Source organism: Capra hircus, chromosome 28 (assembly GCF_001704415.2).
Source record: "Capra hircus breed San Clemente chromosome 28, ASM170441v1, whole genome shotgun sequence".
NCBI classification, from domain to species: Eukaryota; Metazoa; Chordata; class Mammalia; order Artiodactyla; family Bovidae; genus Capra; species Capra hircus.
Window position 1 is genome coordinate 17,785,862 of NC_030835.1, and position 19,997 is coordinate 17,805,858.

General features: G+C 47.6%; 1 protein-coding gene across 1 annotated transcript in view; it reads right to left on the minus strand.

The window, feature by feature from the left end:
* CDH23 (cadherin related 23) overlaps window positions 1-19,997 on the minus strand; it is a 431,691-nt gene that overhangs the window by 127,434 nt on the left and 284,260 nt on the right. Inside the window, exons 15-18 of the mRNA XM_018042178.1 lie at window positions 8,543-8,780; window positions 7,063-7,168; window positions 5,380-5,507; window positions 551-623 (exon numbers count right to left, since the gene is read on the minus strand). Coding sequence (XP_017897667.1) covers window positions 551-623; window positions 5,380-5,507; window positions 7,063-7,168; window positions 8,543-8,780 — 545 coding nt within the window. The remainder of the gene's footprint in view (window positions 1-550; window positions 624-5,379; window positions 5,508-7,062; window positions 7,169-8,542; window positions 8,781-19,997) is intronic.

The window sequence follows — 19,997 nt, forward strand, 5'->3', positions numbered from 1 at the left end:
CCCTCCAGCTGCTGTAGCAATTCCTGACCTGAGTCTCCCCCACGGAACATCCGCTCGGGGTGTAAGGGTAAAGCTTCTGGCCTGCTCTGAGCACAATGCAGCTGTGGAGCTGGTGGCTCTGGGTCTGCAAGGTGGGCCCTGGCACTTGAGACGTGGCCCAGGGAGAAGCCTCCCATTCTCTCCTCACCTAGGAACACTATCCTCCAGGGTGACCCCCTCAGCTATCACGGGCCCTGGGACTGGCCTCATGCCCCATAAACCTGGAACTTTCAGGGCACTCTTGTTTACCTGAGGTTGCTGAATAAATCCTCAGCCATTATTCTCCTCCCTGAAGGAAAACTAGCTACAGGGGGTGTAGAGACCAAGCGTCCGGCAGAGTGCCTGCACACGGTCGGTGCTCTGGAAGAAACTGCCGGCTGGTGGACAACCACACACCTCCAGAGGTTCCACTTGTGGGAACACAGGGAGGGCAGGGGGCTCTGGTATGTGTACAAGGCTAGGCCTGCACCCTGAATGCTGTGGCTGCTGGCCTCCCCGACCCGGGCCATACCTGCCATGATGTTCTCCACCACAGACACAAAGTAGGCAGGCTTGCTGAAGGTGGGGGGGTTGTCGTTCTCATCCTGGAAAGAAAATGGACAGGCTTCAGGAACCAGGGAGGCAGTCTGGATTGGTCACTGCAGGGAGGCTGGACACGGCTGGCACCAAGGAACTTGCTGACCTCAGTGTGTCACGGAGCCAGGTGGGGTGTCACGAGGCAATCAGGTGACCCTCCAGCTGGGCTCCAGTTCACAGTGGCAGGACAGGCCTTGGAGAAACGTGTGGGAGTCGAGAACGGACGGTGATGGCCGGAGCGATGGAGAATGAGGCGCCAGTTGGGACTGCCCTTAATAACTCCCAGTTCACCTGGCTCTCCTGTCGGTCTCCCAGCTGAACTCCAAGTTCACTCCAGTTCTCTCAACCTCAGCTCATCAGCCCCACACTTGGACCTTCCCATCCAGCTCCACCAAGATGCTAGTAGAAGGTTCCAGGAACCCTCCTATCAATGTTCACCCCCTTAGAAATGAAGGGAGAAAGGAGTATCTCAACCCAGAAGATACTGAAGTATGCAATGGCAGGCAGGGGGCTCCCAGAGCTGGAATTCCAGACCCTTCTGCACACGCATAAGAACAGCAGCACCTCCACCTGCTGAGCAAACCCGGTCCAGAGCCCCCAGCTCCGGTCCTAGAGCAATCCCTCCTCAGGCCCAGCCTGCATGAATGGCCAGAAGATGGTGCTAAGCCAATGAGTTGACCTAGCAGTGCGGGGCCCAGGGCCCAGCCTCTGCTTCCTCCTATTCCCACAGTTCCTCCACAATTGGGCAGACTTCCCTACCCTTGAAGACTCTGGTCCTCAGTGCCCATCAGCCACTTTTGCAATCACCCAGCGAGAGTTCCTCCCTGTTTCTTCTTGGAGGAAGCCTCGCTGGCCCACATGGCTTGGTGCCTTCTCCCCGCTCCCCAAGAGCCCAGCATGGAGCTCAGGGGCAGACGGGTGGCAGCCCCCTGGGGAGTCTGTAGGCTTTGGTTCTCAGTGATGCAGACTCCCAGGGGCCCACATCTCCCCTGGACTGGGAGCCCTCTGGCGGAAAGGCTCCTCTAGTGAGTCACTCACTTCTGGCTGAGCAAACAGGAAGAAGGAGGTGGCCTGGACACAACATTAGGAATCAACTATTTGATAAGACAAATTTAAAAAATAAATTAGAAAGGAAGGAGACAGCCTGATACCTGGCTGTCCACCCCTTGGGACTTCAGAGGCTCCCATCGTGCTGGGACTGTGGTGCCCAGAGTGTAGCGCTCTTGTTCCCCAATCTGGCCCCTGGCTCTGGACCACACACCGGTTCCCGCTGACCTGTCCCTCTCCCCAGCCTCAGAGAACTGGCAGTGTGAGGCCCCACCTGATGGCTGATGCCCAGCAGCACGCCTGGTCATCCCTGGTGTGGGCACGAGTGCCCCATATACGTACATATTTAAGCCTTCTGCTTGGCTGCACGGAACGGCGCGGAGAATGTCAGTGACAGAGCATGAGGCAGAAACTTATTAGCGCTGATATTTCCCCGGATCCTGGCGCTACATTCACTATTAGTTCTAATTCAGCGGCTCCCTCTACAAAAGCTTATTGTCCCCTAATGGGAAATCTACAAACCGAGTTTGACTTCTTTATTAAAAACCAACAAGCAGTGGATGAAAAGGAATCACCTGGCCCCCACGCCCGCCCCTCCTTGCACAGCCCTGTCGCCTTGATCTGCCTCTCCCCACCCCCAACCTGAGCAGTAAACGCTGCCATCAACTTCTTCATCTCTGCTGGAGCTTTTTTTTTTCCCCCCTTTTCTGTTGAAAGAAAATCCCTTTGGAAGGAGGAGGAGGCAGCTCAGCCAAGTGACAGCTACTTAAAAATCACCCACATGAAAAACCAACCCGGAGGCAGTGACCTTTTCAAGTGTGGTCCTTAGACACAAGTGACTGCACTGTCCCAAAGCTCTGCTCAAGAGACGATGCTCACTCACAGTCAAGGTGGTGCCTGTCTGTTACCAGGTCTGCCCTGCTGCCACAGGCCAGGGCAGCAGACCCAGAAGGGAAGTACAGGGTCCCTGCTGACCTGCATGATGGTTGTGAGGAAATCTGAAAATAGCACCACTTCTGATGGACCGAGGTGGCTCCAGGCCAGGGCACGTGCTGGCTTGCTGAGAGGACAGCAGCCAGGTGGACTCCTGCCCTCACTTGCCTGTGGACATGGAGACCCCCACTCCCTGGTATCAGGGAGGGAGATGGAGGCTGCTGGTCCCTCTTCTATTCACAGTAGATAAAAGGTCAGTTCTGTCTCTGGGCCATTCACTTCCTGTTCCAGCTCCATGTGAGGGGTTGAGGCAAAAAGAGAGAGAGGCCGTCCCCAGGTCCTTTCTTAGCCAACCACAGGTTGGGAAGCGGGCTGGGATTTAAGGCAGTCCCTGGGATTCAAGATCCCACGAGGGCAGATTTTTGAAGGCCCCACTACTCAAAGAGTGGTTCCCTGGCCAGAAGGATCAGCGTCTCATGGGAGCATGTAAAAATGCAGAGCCTCAGCCCTTCCCCACATGTGCTAAGTGAGAATTTGCATTTTAAGAAGACGCCTGGGGAATCCACATGAACTTTGAGGCACACTGGTCTCAGTCACATGAAGACTGGGATGTCCAAGCCTCCAAGCCTAGGAGTGTGGTGGGTAGAACGTGAGCCCAGGAGTCAGACTGGTCAGAGTTCAAATCTTGGCTAACTAGGACTGGAGGTAAATTCAAGTGTCACTTACCAGCCAGAAAGCAAGGAAGGCACTGGTGACCTTGCACCAGCTATGCTCCCTCCCTGAGCCTCAGCTGCCTCTTCTGCAGAATGGGATCGAGAGAGCCTACGGAACGTGAAAGCAGCTGGCACAGCACGCAGCTCAAGAAGTTTGAATTTCTACTTGGTCAACGCTACCTGGGTGCCCATACCTGGGTAGCATGGAACAGCTCAACCTATTTCCCTAAACCTCCCCTACTCTCACCCTCTTTCACATCTGTTTCCAAAAAGTCTAGAGCAGGTCCTTCTCTGCCCAGCTGAATTCCCTGCAACTCCCTGTGTGCGAGAGAGCCTGCTGTACGGATGCTGCCACTGGAACACGTCTGTCTTACCAGCAGTAAGATGGCCTATGTTACTGGAGCCAAGTACCACCCACACGATCGCACTTAATCTTCATGACAGTATCACGAGGCAGTACCACGAGGATCCCCACTCTTTAGATGAGGAAACTGAGGTTCAGAGGGGAAAAGAATCCCAGGTCACATGGCTAGAGGGTGGCAGAGCTGAGTGTCACAGCCATACGCCTCCCAAGCCATGCTCCTCTCTCTATTCAGTGTTCCTTTGTGGGGGAGCAGGATTCATAGCCACCTTCATATCCCTCCCCAGTCTCCACTGCACAGCACACATAGGAGCAGAGCAGGATTCTGATTGAAAGCATTGGTGGTGGTGAGGGGACTGGTCAGGGTTATGAGTGTAGCCAAGATTAAGGGGGCCCTGGGGGCTGTGGTCAGGGTCAGGGCCATGCAGGCAAGAATACCAGGATTTGGGCAGGGTTGGTAGCAAGTGTACTGTGCTTCTCCACTCTTACTTAGCCTTGGGTTTCAGGTGGGTGGTCTCAGGTTAAAGGTAGGCATGCTTTTGGGTGTTTGAGGATCTCCTTCTGGCCACCCCCTGGAGCCTGAAGTGTCAGATGAGGGTCCTAGACTCTGCCCTTCCATTTCCTGGACCTGGTTCTATAGAGCCTCTCTGTCCCCTCTTCCCCCTAAATGCTGCTCCCACATGCCCAGAGGCAAGGTTCCTCCAGGCATCACCCTAGACTTTCCCATCACTGCCCACCCCAACATATTCTGTAAGCAAGCGGGGTCCCCTGCCCAGGGCTGGCTCCGTCTTGGGTTGAGAGGATGAGGTTCGATAAAGCCAGGTGTGAGGCAGCACCAGGGGATGTCGGCAAAGCCAGCTGGGATAGGAAAGTCATCCGGCAACCTGCTCTGGGCAAGTTTCTGCTGAGCCTTTGTCAAATCACAGCAAATCTCCTAACCTGACAATCTGATCAAATCCTCCCGGAGCCGGTAATGCACAGACTCTTCCATCAGCATGTGCTCACTGTCTCCACAGGCAGTAGCCTTTAATGGGATGGAGGTGGGTGTCTGGGCTGCGGGGGGGTGGGGGGGTGGGGCAAGAAGGCCCACTGGCCTGGTGTCAGACCATGGTCTGCATCCCCGGGATCGCTGGGGGAGCTGTGTGGGGCCAATGAACCAGTGTGGAGATGGATTTAGTGACTGATAATTTCAGACACGGAAAGCACTAAGGTGTGTTTGATATTCGTGTCAGACAAGCTGTGGTTTGGTTTCAGGCCCCTTTAGATCTTCAGAGGAATGGAAAAAGGAAGTGAAGAAGAAAGAGGGGCCCAGAGAGAGTTGGAAGAGAGAAGATGACCTTCCAGGAATTCCCTTGAACTTCACGGAATGTGGCTATAAATGAAGGAACACAGGACATTACCTCCCTGCATGAGCCCCAGCTCCTGCTCCACCCCAGAGGGAGTCCTAAGGCGCTGAAATGAAATTAGAGCAGGACCATCAGGCTATCCTTGGGTCCCAGGGCCCTGTGCCTTCCCTGGCTGAGCAGGAGGGCAGTTTGCTAGGGGACAGCCTTTGGGACAGTCTGAGTAATGCTCTGAGCTGTGGGGACAGCTGTGAGGACAGCCAAGGATGTGAGGACACAGGGTTTTAGCAGGGCTCCAACACTCTGGGAGCACACTCACCACCCCAGTTCCCAGAATAGCAAGGCCAGTGAACCCCTGGGTACTTACAAACACCTCAATGGTAACAGAGACAGTGCTGTTCAGAGGGGGGTTGCCCGCGTCCTTGGCCATGACGGTCAGATAAATCAGCCCGTTGGGTATCTGTTCATAATCCAGGGGGCGGCTCACGCTGATCACTGAAATGACAGGACAGGCCCCAGGCCCTCTGTAAGTGGACTTTACATGCCCATCTGGACAGGGCTCCTCTTTGGGCAGAGAGGGTGTGGCTGGCTTGGCCTGGTTTTTCCCTCCTGCCTGTGAACTCCCAGAGCCTCATGGACTTGACTGAGGTCTACTGACTAGTTGATCTGTGCCAGGCCCACTCTTGAGTCCAGCAGGTGGCATCTATTTCGGTGGTAATGTAAGCCCCACTTTACAGATGAGGAAAACAGGCTCAGAGAGGTTCAGTGTCTTCCCCAGAGACACACTGCACATGCCTGGACTCTCACCTTTTCCTTTCATGCGAAGCCATTGATTTTCAGTTTTGGGAAGGAAGACGTACTGGCTTGGGAGTGGGGGCATAGGCAGTCTGCAAAGGCATTAGCCACAATATTAAACTGCCACTTTCTATTTGGGAAACAGAAACACAATTACCACTTTAGTAATATAAAACCCAAGGAGGGTTCTTCTTGCTGAGAAGGTGGTGAGGTGTGAGGGTGGGCAGAGGTGTGGGACTGCTCAGCTTTTAAAAGGGGGACACAGATCTTACAGAGGTCCTTAGGCTGTAGCATCCTGAGCCAGGATGCAGCTTCTGCAGGTACCTGTCTCTGACACAATTGTGGGGTAGGAGGAGGAGTGAGTCCCACATTCAGAGTCACCCAGTGCCCATCTGCTCTGTCTTGGGGACACAGCTCATCTTCCAGCATTAGGGAAGCTTTGCGGAGGAGAGGACATCTAAATGATCTTAAAGCTAGCCAGAGGTAAAAGGGAAGCAGGGCAAAGGGGCCGGGAGGAAGGGCTTTCCCGGTGGAAGGAGCAGACTCTGCAAAGACACAGAAGTGGCCCCGTGAGGTGCGAGTGCAGGTGGTTCTCAGCAGCTGGACTCTGGCGGGGAGGCAGGTGCTGAAAGGAACCAAGAGCCAGATCACAAGGGCCTGCCTGGACAGTTTTGCTGTGTGACTTTGGCAAATTGCCCTCTGTCTCTGGGCCTCGGAAGAAAAACAAGTGGTCTCTTGGGATCTTGGAGCTTGAGGTTATTGCTGCTATTTCCTTCCTGGGCTCCTGGGATCAGGACCCACAGTGGGGCAGGTAGGGCAAGTTCCAGAGTATGGAACTGTGCCTGGCCAGGCAGGGAAAGGCCACTGCCAGGAAGGGCTGGGCAGTAGCCACAGCATGCCCAAATGATGGGGAAGCTTGGCTAATAAGCCTCTCCCCACCTACCACATACCACAGATCTGCCCAGACACCTTTTCTTAACAGAGACCTCACTTACGGTGGTAACTTAAGAAGCCCAGCTGGCCACAAAACTAAGATTCAAAGATCTGGCTGATCGGAGACACAGATCTTGAACCTATGAAAAGGTGACCCCATGCCACGTGCTGCTCCAGCAGACAGGAGCTGTGGGGCAGCTCCCCAAGTGGTCCAGGGTGTCTGGGAGGCAGAAGGGCCCCCTCCTGAGACAGGTGTGAAGTGCAGCCCTGTTCCCATCTGTCGACCCTCCTCCCCAGGCCGGGCCCTCATTCCTGCACGTACCACCATAGCCTTCATACACGCTGATGTCGAAGTAGCTGACGAAGGCAGAGGCATTGACAATGCTGTAGGTGATCTGGTTGTTGGGAGGGGAGTCTTCATCTGTTGCCTGGAAGGAAGATGATGAACAGGGCCCATGAGTTTTCAGTGATGCTGGGGCCAGAAGAGGGTGGGAGGAACGAAGGGCTGGCCCTTCTCTGAGCGCCCTTCTCTGGGTGATCCAGGCTCTCCTTGTCCCCGAGTTGGAGGCTACCCTCTGGCTCCCAGCAGACGCACATGATGTAGGGGTGTGGAGGTATCCTGGAGAACCTAGAGGGCAGGCTGAAGGCCTACAGGGAATAGAGGACGTCTAGGCCTTATCCAGAGGATGAAAAGGGTCTCCACCACACTTGGCATGACCATCACCTAGACCCCTAGTCCCAGCTGGACCTTCCTATGCACGGAGGCCTTCCCTGACCACTGGACCGGGTTAGGTCCTGTGCTGGACACCCCATTTGTCTCCTTCCTGATTACAGCCTGTCTACTGTCTGCCTTCCTTGTTCAGACTGCCAGCTGCATGTGGGAAGGAACTTCGTTTCTTGACTGCAACTGATACCTAGAGTTCAGCCCAGTGTTTGGCACACAGTAGATGTCTAATAAGTGCAGGTTGCATGAATGTAAGGAGAGAAGACGACACTTGGAACGGGGTCAGGTATCCTCCTCCTCCTTGACCATCTCTGGTGTGGCTGCATTAATCAGCTCTTTCCAGATGTTTCTGACCCTAGGAGCCTCCCTCCAGTCTGCGTGTAAGAGGAGCTGGGCAGGGTCCACTGGGGAGCCACGGCCATACTGGCCATACATGGTGTCCTCCATGCCCACCTCTTCCACCTTGTCCTTATCCCTGCCTCCTTCAGAAATAAGTTCTAATTGGAGGCTCTGGTCCTGTCACTCTGGGTCGGCATAGGAAGGGGCATGAGACGTTAAGCAGTTTCTGATTACAGGTTACCGACGTATGGTGGAAGGACTCACTGCAGGAGGATGCTTGAAGCATGGAGTCCCAAGTCCTGGTCCTGGCTCTCTGCTCATTCACTGGGCCTGCCTCTCCCTTCCTGTCTCCCCTCCCATGAACTGGGCTGTGTCCATGGGCTCTGGTGGTTTCCAGCTGCAGCTGTACCTGACTGCAGGCTATCACTAAAGGGTCTGGATGGGGGACTTTAACAAGGGACTGCTTGGCACTCACCAGGGGAGGTGCAGGGTGGTGACTGGAGACCTAAAATCTAAGCCAAAGCAGACACTAGTCTTACTCAGCAATCAGGGATGCAAAGTGATGCTCAGAGGTGGGCCTGACCCAGATAGAGAATGTGACCCCTGATCTGAGCAGAATCCTTCGTGGATGGATGTCAGCACTTTTTGCAGTGGCTTTATAAAGGGGTAGTCAAGGAGACAGCAGAGAGAGAGAAGGACAAGGGATACACACAGATCAGAGGGCACCCCGGCATCTTACCCGGAGTCGCACCAGCTGTGTGACGGAAGGCTCGTTCTCTCTCAGGGCGCCCACGTAGGCATCCTTCTGGAAGGTGGGCACGTTGTCATTGACATCCAACACGTTGATCCTGACCCGGCCTGTGGTCTCCTCACCGCCCCCGTCCCGGGCAATGACCGTCAAGGTGAAGCGCTGGATGAGCTCGTAGTCCAGTCTGGCAATCAGCATGATGAGTCCTGTGTCCTTGTCCAGAGAGAACCTGTGTCAGGCCGGGAGGAGGAAGGGAAAAGACACCCTGGTTTAAAGCAGTTTGTGGATAAGGGCCTGCATTTACCAGCCTGTCCTTGCCCAAGGTGATTAACAGAGAGATATTAACGAAGTCTGAAATTTGCCTTGTCATTTTCCCTAAATAAGAAGAGCAGCTATGTTTAACAGGAGGCGGTGGGCAGGGATAAGGACCACATGAGATGAATGATGGTCAGGTACTGAAAGGGCAGGAGTATGTTGATTTAATCAATGAGGAAACTTGGGCAGAATGACGCTCCTCTTGCTGTGGACAAGGGTTTCTGCCTACTGGAGATATTTAGATGTTAAGGAACTGCAAAGGTCAGAAATTCTTAAAACTGATACCACAAAAGTACAAAAGATTATTAGTGACTACTAAGAAAAATCATATGCCAACAAACCAAACAATCTGGAAGAAATGGATAAAGTCCTAGAAACACACAGACCACCAAGACTAAATCATGAAGAAATAGAAAGTCTGAACACACTGGTTACTGGTAAGGAGATAAACCCAATAATCAAAAAATCTCTCCCAAACTAAAGTCCAAGACCAGGTGGATCCACTAGTGAACTCTAGCAAATATTTGAAGAACAATCAATTCCAATCCTTCTCAAACTCTCTCCCAAAAGAGAAGAGGAAGGAATACTTCCAAACTCATTTGATGAGTCCAACATTACCCTGATACCAAAACCAGATAAGGACAACACAAGAAAATGACAGGCCAGTATCCCTGATGAACAAAGATGCAAAAACCTCACAAAACATTAGCAGATCAAATTCAACAGAACATTAAGAGGATCATACACCATGATCAAGTGGGATTTATTCCAGGGATGCAAAGATGGGTCAACAGCTGCAAATGAATGGGACACAGGACACTAACACAGTGAGGGGTCGTATCATACGATCATCTCACTCAACACAGAATAAGGGCTTCCCTGGTGGCCTAGTGGCTAATAATCCACCTGCCAACGTAGGAGACACAGGTCCAATCCCTGCTCTGGGAATATCCCACATGCTGTGCAGCAACTAAGCCCATGTGCCACAACTACCAGGCCAGTGCTTTAGAGCTGGTGAAGCACAGCCACTGAGCCCACGCTCTGTAGCTACTGAAGCCTGTGCCCCTAGAGCGCATGCTCTGCAACAAGAGAAGCCACTGCAACAAGAAGCCCATGCGCCGCAATGCAGAGTAGCCCCTGCTCACCACACTAGAGAAGGCCCGTGTGCAGCACGGAGACCTGGGCTAGCTGAAAATAATGAACAAACCTAAAAAAAACACAGAATAAGCATGTGACAAAGTTTGGTATGCATTTATGATAACAACTGTCAACAAAATGCATATAGAAGAAAAGTATCTCAAGATAACAAAAGCCATATGTGACAAGCTCACAGCTAACATTACACTCAATGCTGAAAATCTGAAAGCTTTTTCTCTAAGATCAGGGACAAGATAACGATGCCCACTCTTGTCACTTTCATTCAATATAGTACTAGAAGTCCTGGCTAGAACAATTAACCAAGAAAAAAGAGGGCATTCAAACCAGAAGAGAAGTAAAACTTTCAATATTGACAGATGACATGATATTATTTGTAGAAAATCCAAATCACTCCACAAATAAAAGGTTAAAATCAAAGGAATTTGGTAAAGCTGCAGGATACAAAATCAATATACAAAAATCTGTTCTGTTTCTTTGTACTAATAATGAACTATCAGGAAGAAAAATTAGGGAAAAAGTCCCACTTACAATTGCACACACACAAAAATACACACACACAGTAAAATACTACCTCAGAATAAATTTAACCAAAGAGGTGAAAACCTATACACTGAAAAATATGACATTGATGAGAGAAACTGAAAAAGACAAATAAAAAGATATCCCATGCTCATGGATTGAAAGAATATTGCTAAAATGTCCATATTCCTTAAAGCAATCTGCAGATTCAATGCAATCTCTATCAAAATTCCAATGGCACTTTCCACAGAAATGGAACAATAATCCTACAATTTGTGTGGAACCATAACAGAACCCCAGAGCCAAACTAATCTTGAGAAAACAGAACAAAGCTAGAGCCATCACACTCCCTGATTTTAAACTATATTACAAAGTTACAGGAACCAAAACAGTATGGTATTGGCATAAAAGCAGACACATAGATCAGAAGAACTCTCGCCTGAAGTGCTGGGTGGAGGTCTCTGTCTGGGGTACCCTATACATAGCAAGCGAAGCTCGATGAAGCACAAGAGAAAAAAAAAAGTTCTTCTTGGAAAACATGATGATGGAGTAGAAGGATGTGACCTTACCTCTTCTTACAAAAACACTAAAATCACAATTAACTGATGAACAACCATCAACAAAAAGAATCTGGAACCCATCAAAAAGGATATCCTAGATCCAAACACAAAGAAGAAGTCACAATAAGATAGTAGCAGGGATGCATGTGTGATAAAATCAAATCCCATACCTGCTGGATGGGTGACCCACTGGAAAACAATTATATCATGGCAGTTCTCCCATAGGAGTGAAAGTTCTGAGCCCCATGTCAGGCTCTCCAGCCTAGGAGCTTGGCAATGGGAACAGGGGCCCCAGAGAATCTGGCTTTGAAGGCCAGCAGGGTTTGATTGCAGAAATTCCAAAGGACTGGGGGAAACAGAAACTCCACTTATGAAGTATCTCCACTGGGACCCAGGAAAAACGTAGCGCTCACATAATAGCCTGGACCACACCTACCCGCTGGTATTAGAGGGCCTACTGTGAAGGTGGAGCAACTATAGCTTAATGCATGGACAAAGAAACTGGAGGCAGCAGTTCTGGGGAGTGCTCACTGGGAGCCCTCTTGGAGGCAGCCATTTTCTCATTAAGGCCTGGCCCCAACCAAAAGCCTGCAGGCTCCAGGGCTGGGATACCTCAAAGCAAACAGCCAACAATGCGGGGACACAGTCCCGCCTGTTAGCATACAGGCTGCCAAAAGTCTTCTTGACTCTCAGCAGTGTTAAAGAAGCGTGCAGCGATTATCTCTTTAAATATTTTCTCAGGTCCCACACAGCTGCCCACTAAACACACCCCCTGACACGTCTCTGTCCACCAGAAGGACAAGATCCAGCCCCACCTGCCAGTAGGCAGGAACCACTTGCTCCCATCAGAAAGTCTGCACAAGCCTCTCAGCCAGCCTCGTCCGACAGGAGGGCAGAAAGCAGAAGCAAGAACTGCAACCCTGCAGTCTGTAGAACAGAAACCACAATCACAGAAAGTTAGACAAAACGAGCCAGCAGAAGAATGTGTCCCAGATGAAGGGAAGAGATAAAATCCTAGAAGAACAGCTAAGTAAACAGGAGACAGGCAATCTACCCAAAACAGACCTCAGAGTAACGACAGTAAAGATGTTCCTAGCTCTCAGAAAAATAATGGAGCCACAAATCAAGAAGACATAGGAAATACTTAACAACGACCTACGAGAGCTAAAGAACAAACAAACAGATGAACAATAAAATATCTGAAATGAAAAACACACCAGAAGGAATCAATGGCAGAATAAATGAGGCAGAATACAGATGACTGGAAGACAGAACGGCAGGGATCACTGCCACGGGACAGAACAAAGGAAAAAGACTAAAAAGAAATTAAGACAGTCTAAGAGGCAGAGGAATCAGAGATCAAATTGCCAACATCCGCTGGATCATGGAAAAAGCAACAGAGTTCCAGAAAAACATCTATTTCTGCTTTATTGACTATGCCAAAGCCTTTGACTGTGTGGATCACAATAAACTGTGGAAAATTCTGAGAGAGATGGGAATACCAGACTACCTGACCTGCCTCTTGAGAAACCTATATGCAGGTCAGGAAGCAACAGTTAGAACTGGACATGGAACAACAGGCTGGTTCCAAATAGGAAAAGGAGTACGTCAAGGCTGTATATTGTCACCCTGCTTATTTAACTTCTATGCAGAGTACATCATGAGAAACGCTGGGTTGGAAGAAGCACAAGCTGGAATTAAGATTTCTAGGAGAAATATCAATAACCTCAGATCTGCAGATGACACCACCCTTATGGCAGAAAGTGAAGAGGAATGAAAAAGCCTCTTGATGAAAGTGAAAAGAGGAGAGTGAAAAAGTTGGCTTAAAGCTCAACACTCAGAAAACGAAGATCATGGCATCTGGTCCCATCACTTCATGGGAAATAGATGAGGAAACAGTGGAAACAGTGTCAGACTTTATTTTTTGGGGGGTTCCAAAATCACTGCAGATGGTGATTGCAGCCATGAAATTAAAAGACGCTTACTCCTTGGAAGGAAAGTTATGACCAACTCGATGGACGTGAGTTTGAGTGAACTCCGGGAGTTGGTGATGGACAGGGAGGCCCGGCGTGCTGCAGTTCAGGGGGTCGCAAAGAATCGGACACGACTGAGTGGCTGAACTGAACTGAAGAGACCTCTGGGACAACATTAAATGCATCAGCATTTGCATGATAGGGGTCCCAGAGGAGAAGAGAGAGAGAGAAAGGACTTGAGAAATATTTGAAGAGACAGTAGCTGCAAGTTTCTTTAACATGGGGAAAGAAACAGGCACCCAAGTCTAGGAAGCACAAAGAGTTCCAAAGAGGGGCTCTTTGGGAGTCTTTAAACCCAAAGAGGAAGATGCTGAGACATATTAGTAATTAAATTGACTATATATATATATATTTAAAGTAACAAGAGAAAAGCAACAAATAACATAAAAAGGAACTCTCATGAGTTTATCAGCTGATTGCTCAGTAGCAATTCTACAGGTCAGGAGGGAGTGGCACAATATATTTAAAGTGTTGAAAGAGAAGAACCCACAACTTTACCCAGCAAGGCTCTCATTTAGATATGACACAGAAACCAGAAGCTTTACAGACAAGTAAAAGCTAAGAGAATTCAGCACCAACAGATACATTTTACAACAAATTCTAAAGGAATTCTCTAGGCAGAAAAGGTCTAAACTAGAAACAAAAAATTCATAATGTGAAAACTCACCAGTAAAGACAAATATACAGAAAAAGGTAAGAAATCATCCACACACAAATATGGTATCAAAACTAAGCAAGTGTGAGAATGCAGGATATGGGAAAAATATTTGTAAACAATGTAACTGACAAGGGATTAATCTCCAACATCTATCCAGTTGGCCAAAAAAGTTTGTTTGGGTTTTTCTATAAGACCCAAATAAACATTTCTCCAAGGAAGACATACAGATGGCCAAGAGGCACATGAAAAAATGCTTAACACTGATAATTATCAGAGAAATGCAAACCAAAACTACAATGAGATGTCACCTCACACCAGTCAGAATGACTATCCTCAAAAAGTCTACAAACAATAAATGCTGGAGAAGGCGTGGAGAAAAGGGAACATTTTTACCCTGTTGATGGGAATCTCAATTGGTACAATCACTATGGAGAACTCCATGGAGCTTCCTTAAAAAACTAAAAATAGAGCTGCCATATGATCCAGCAATTCCGCTCTTGGATATATACGTGGAGAAAAGCATAGTTTGAAAATATACATGCATCGCAGTGTCCACTGCAGCACTGCTTACAGGAGCCAAGAAATGGAAGCGACTTAAATGTCCTCTGATAGAGCGATGGATGAAGAAGATGTGTTACAGAGGCACAGTGGAGAATTATTCAGCTTTAGAAAGAAAGCAGTCATGCCATTCACAGCAACATGGATGGACCTAGAGACCGTCACACAAGCGAACAAACCAAACCAGGAGAGACAAATATCACACGATATCACACCCTTGGGATCTAAAAAAGTTACAGATGAATTTATTTACAAAACAGAAACAGACTCACAGACTTAGAAAAGAAACTTATAGTTACTAAAGGGGAAAGGCAGGGGGTGAGGGAAGGGATAAACTGGAGTTTGGGATTAACATATATACACTACTATATATGAAACAGAAAATCAACAAGAACCTACTGTTTAGCCCAGGGAGTTCTACTCAATATTATGTAATAACCTATATGGGAAAAGAATCTGAAAAGGAATGGATGGAGATATATATATATATATATATATATATATATATATATATATTTATTTATTTATTTATTTATTTATATAATGGAAGCACTTTCTGTACACCTGAAACTAACAAAATATTATAAAGCAACTATACTACAGTATAAAATAAAAATTAAATTAAAAAAGAAACACAGGAAGAATTAAACCAGACTACTTACTGTTTTACACCATGTAAAAAATCAATTCAAAATAGATTAAAAACTTCCATGAGAGACTCAAAATCACAAAACTAGAAGGAAAGCTAATGATGACTTTGGACTTGACCCAAATAGCAAAGGCAAGAAAATAATAAATAAACGAGTGGGACTACATTAAACTCAAATGCTTGTGACAGCAAAGAAGCCGTCAACAAAGTCAAAAGACAATATACAGACTAGAATACTTTTGCAAATCATGTCTGTGACAAAGCATTCACATCCAAAATATGTGTGTAAAGATCTCATATAACTCAATAGTAACAAAAAAACCCAGAAAACCAAACTAATTTAAAAATGGGCAGAGGCTTTGTATAGTTATTTTTTCCAAAGGAGTTATACAAATGGCCAACAGGCACACGAAAAGATGCTCAAATCACTAATCATCAGGGAACTGCAAATCAAAACACAGTCAGATATTACCTCACACCAGTCAGAAAGGCTATCACCAAAAAAACAAAAAACAAAAAACAAAAAACAAAAAACCCCAAGATGTAACAAGTGTTGGCAAAAATGTGAAAAAAGGGAACCCTTGTGAACTGTTGGTGGGAATATAAATTAGGGAAGCCACTACAGAAAATAGCATGGAGGTTCCTTAAAAAACTAAAAATAGAGCTACCATATGATCCAGCAATCCCACCACTGGGCATTTATCTAAAAAATACAAAATAGTAACTTGAAAAGATACCTGAAACCCACGTTCACTGCAGCATTTTCACAACTGTCAGGTATGGAAACAATGTAAGTGTCCATCAAAGAATGATGGATAAAGAAAATGTGGTGTTTGTATACATGTACACACGTACACACACACACACACACACACACACACAGGAATATTATGCAGCCATAAAAGAAGGAAATCCTGCCATCTGTGACATGAAGAGGCCTCCTAAAGGCAGTATGCTAAGTGAAATAAAAAAGAGAAAGACAAACATCATATTATCTCACTTATATGTGCCATCTAAAACAAAAAGTCGCTCAGTCATGTCTGACTCTTTGTGACCCCATGGACTATAACTGCCAGGCTCCTCTGTCCATGGGATTTCTCAGGCAAGAATACTGGAGTGGATTGCCATTTCCTTCTCCAGGGAATCTTCCTGACTCAGGGATCGAACTCGCGTATCCTACGTTTCCTCCACTGGCAGGTGGATTCTTTACTGTCTGAGCTACCAGGGAAGCCAACAAACAAACACAGAGTTAATAAATACAGAAAACATTGGTGGTCGCTAGAGGCAGGGTACATTACAGGGGTGGATGGGAATGACATGTAAAGGGGGTCAAAAAGTACAAACTTCTAGTTCTGAAATAAATATCATGAGGATATAATAGACAGCATGGTGACAATCCTTAATAATACTGTATTGCACATTTGAAAGTTGCTGAGAGTAGACTCCTTATCACAGGAAAAGAACTGTAACTATGGACAGTGACGGATGTTAACTAGACTTATTGTAGTGATCATTTTGCAACATATATTGCATCGCTAGGTTGAACACCTGAATGTAATATTACATGTAATTGTACCTCGAAGAAAATAACATATATTGGGGAAATTAAAATAGAAATCCTTCCATCCAGAGTTTTGCACCAAAATGCTTTGAAAAGGCAGCAAAGCCTCCAGCAAGGGGAGGGGTGGCTGGTCCTCTCTTGGGAGCATGTCTTCCACTCGAGGGACTGAGTCTTGAGTAAGTGGCTGGCTAATATCTCCCAGGGAGCAGTAAGGTCCAGTGACACCATCCTTCCACCTTCCTTCTCTAAACATTTCCTCAGGAACCTCCTCTGAGCTCTCAGTTGACATTTGTGTGCTCTGAGCTTGTCCACAGCTGCCAGCCTCCAAGCCTGGAAGGTCCTGGCTCTGAGACCAGGAAAGTCCTAAGCCCAGAAGATGGGAAAAGATGAGAAAAATCCAAGACGATCAGAACAAGGCCACATGAACCTGGGTGTCCCAAGGCACAGGGGCATCCTGTGCGCTGGTCCTATTGTTGGTTCCTTCCTTTCATCTGGAGAGTAGCTGAGGATTGTAAGGTACACCTAACAGTCTCTGTCTCCTCCTGGTCATTTATACGGAACTGGGACCAGTAATCCAAGCTGACAGCAACTGTCTTACTCATTATGTTTGGCTTCCAGATGTACCAGACACTTCGTTTTCAGAAACAGACATGCTCTCTGAATTCAGCCTGGCTTTCAATCACGTAGAAAATGAGAGGGCTTCACCTTGGCTCAGTTTAACTGAAGACAAGGGAAAGAGATGGCTCAGAACCTTGGCGGGTTACAGAGCAAAGCTGGCACAGGGCAGGGGGAGAGCTCACCCACCCACCTAATGGTCAAGCAACTTCCTGCTGTAGGTTGTGTAGCCTGGTGATGAAGACCAAATGCTGAGTCCTGGCTCTGGCACTTATCAGCCGAGTGCCTCTGGGCAAGTAACACAGCCTCTCTGGGCTATAGTTTCCCCATCTGTAAAGTGGGGATAATAAGAGAGCTTAGCACCAAGTTCCTGCAGCATTTAGTTGTGAGGATTACATCACATAACATGGGCAAAGCACTTGAAAAAGAGCCTGACAAATAGTGAGGGCTTCCTAAATACAGCCACTGCTGTTGCTGCTGGTGTAATATCAGTAGTGTTTCCAGGGTGACAGTGAAAGTCACTCAGTTGTGTCCAACTCTTTGCAATCCCATGGACTGTAGTTCCTCCAGGCTCTTCTATCCAAGGAATTCTCCAGATCAGAATACTTGAGTGGGTAATCATTCCCTTCACCAGCGGATCTTCCGAAACCAGGGATTGAACCTAGGACTCCCACATTGCAGGCAGATTCTTTACCATCTGAGCCACCAGGGAAGCTCAAGAATACTGGAGTGGGTAGTCTATCCCTTCCCCAAAGGATTCCTGACCCAGGAATCAAACCGTGGTCTCCTGCATTGCAGGTGGATTCTTTACCATCTGAGGTCCCAAGGAATTTATTCCTGAAGATGGTGGAGTGGAGGAAACAAGCTCACCTCCTTTCAGGAAAACACCAAAAATCATAATTAACTGCTGAACAATCACCATCAAAAAAAAAAAAAAAAAGACTTAACCTACTAAAAAAATACAACACAAGAGGGCTTCCCTGGTGGCTCAGTGGTAAAGAATCTGCCTGCAATGCAGGAGACCTGGGTTTAATCCCTGGGTCAGGAAGATGCCCTGGAGAAGGGCATGGCAACCCACTCCAGTATTCTTGCCTGGAGAATTCCCATGGATAGAGGAGCCTGGCTGGCTACAGTCTGTAGGGTTGCAAAGAGTCAGACATGATTGAAGCGACTTTAGCAGCATTAAAGAAGATATTTTATACCCAAAGTAATGTAGAAGCCGCACCACAATGGCAGTAGAGGTGCTTCCATGATATAATTAAATCCCATACCTACTGGGCAGGTGACTCACAAACCGGAAACCAATTATATTGCATAGAATAACTATACTCCCACAAGAGTGAGAGTCCTGAGCACCACATCAGGCTTCCTAACCTGGAGGTCTGGCATCAGGAGGAACCCTCAGAGCATTTGGCTTTGAAGGCCACTGGGGCTTGAGTACAGGAGTTCTACAGGACTAGGGGAAATAGAGACTCCCCTCTTGGAGGGTGCACACAGAGCTTCCTGTGCACTGGGGCCCTGGGCAAAGAAGCCTGGGCCGGACCTACCTGTGGGTCTCGGAGGATCTCCTAGAGAGGTGGAGGTTGGCTCTGGCTCACAGTGCAGGCAAGGACACTGGAGGCAGAAACCTCAGGGAATATCCATTGGCATGAACTCTCCCGAAAGTCACCACTTTGGCACGAAGACCTAGCCCTACCTATCTAACAGCCCGCAAGCTCCAGTGCTGGGACACCTCAGGTCAAACGACCAACGGGATGAGAACACAGCCCAATTCATCAGCAGACAGGCTGCCTGAAGCCATCCTGATCCCACAGCCACCTCTAAACAGTCTTTAACATGGTCTTGCCCATCAGAGGGACAAGACTCAGCTGTACCAACCAGTGGGCAGACACCAGTCTTTCCCACCAGGAAGCCTGCACAAGCCCCTGGACCAACCTCACCCACAAGGGGGCAGACACCAGCAGCAAGAGAAGCTTACAGTCCTGCAGCCTGAAGAAAAAGGTCACAAACAGAGAAAGTCAGACAAAATGAGATGGCAGAGGAATATGTTCCGTCTGAAAGAACAAGATAAAACTCCAGAAGACCAACTAAGTAAAGCAGAGATAGGCAATCTTTCTGAAAAAGAATTCGGAATAATGATACCAAAGATGATCCACAAGATCTTGGAAAAAGAATAGAAGCAAAGAGCCAGAAGACACAAGCTATGCTTAAGAAAGACCCAGAAGTACTAAAGAACAAACAGTTGAACAATACAATAACTGGAATGAAAAATACACTAGAAAGAATCAATAGCAAAATAAATGAGGCAGAAGAACAATAAGAGAGCCGTAAGAGAGAGTGATGGAAATCAATGCAGGAGAACAGAATAAAGAAAAAAGAATGAAAAGAAATGAGGACAGTTTCAGAGGCCTCAGAGACAACGTTAAACACAGCAACATTTGGATTTTAGGGGTCCCGGATGAAAAGAGAGAAAGGGCTGAGAAAATATTTGAAGAGATTATAGCCAAAAACTTCCCTAACATGGGAAAGGAAACACTCAAGTTCAGGACATGCAGAATTCCACATAGGATAAGACCAAGGAGGAACATGTCAAGACATATAGTAATTAAACTGACAAAAATTAAAGACAGAGAAAAAATACTAAAAGTAGCAAGAAGGAAAAAAAAACTATAAGGGAATACCCATTAGATTATCAGCTGATTTTTCAGCAGAAACTCTACAGGCAAGAAGGGAGTGGCATGATATAGTTAAAATGATTAGAGGGATAAATCTACAACTAACAATACTCTACCCAGTAAGGCTTTCATTCATATTCAATGG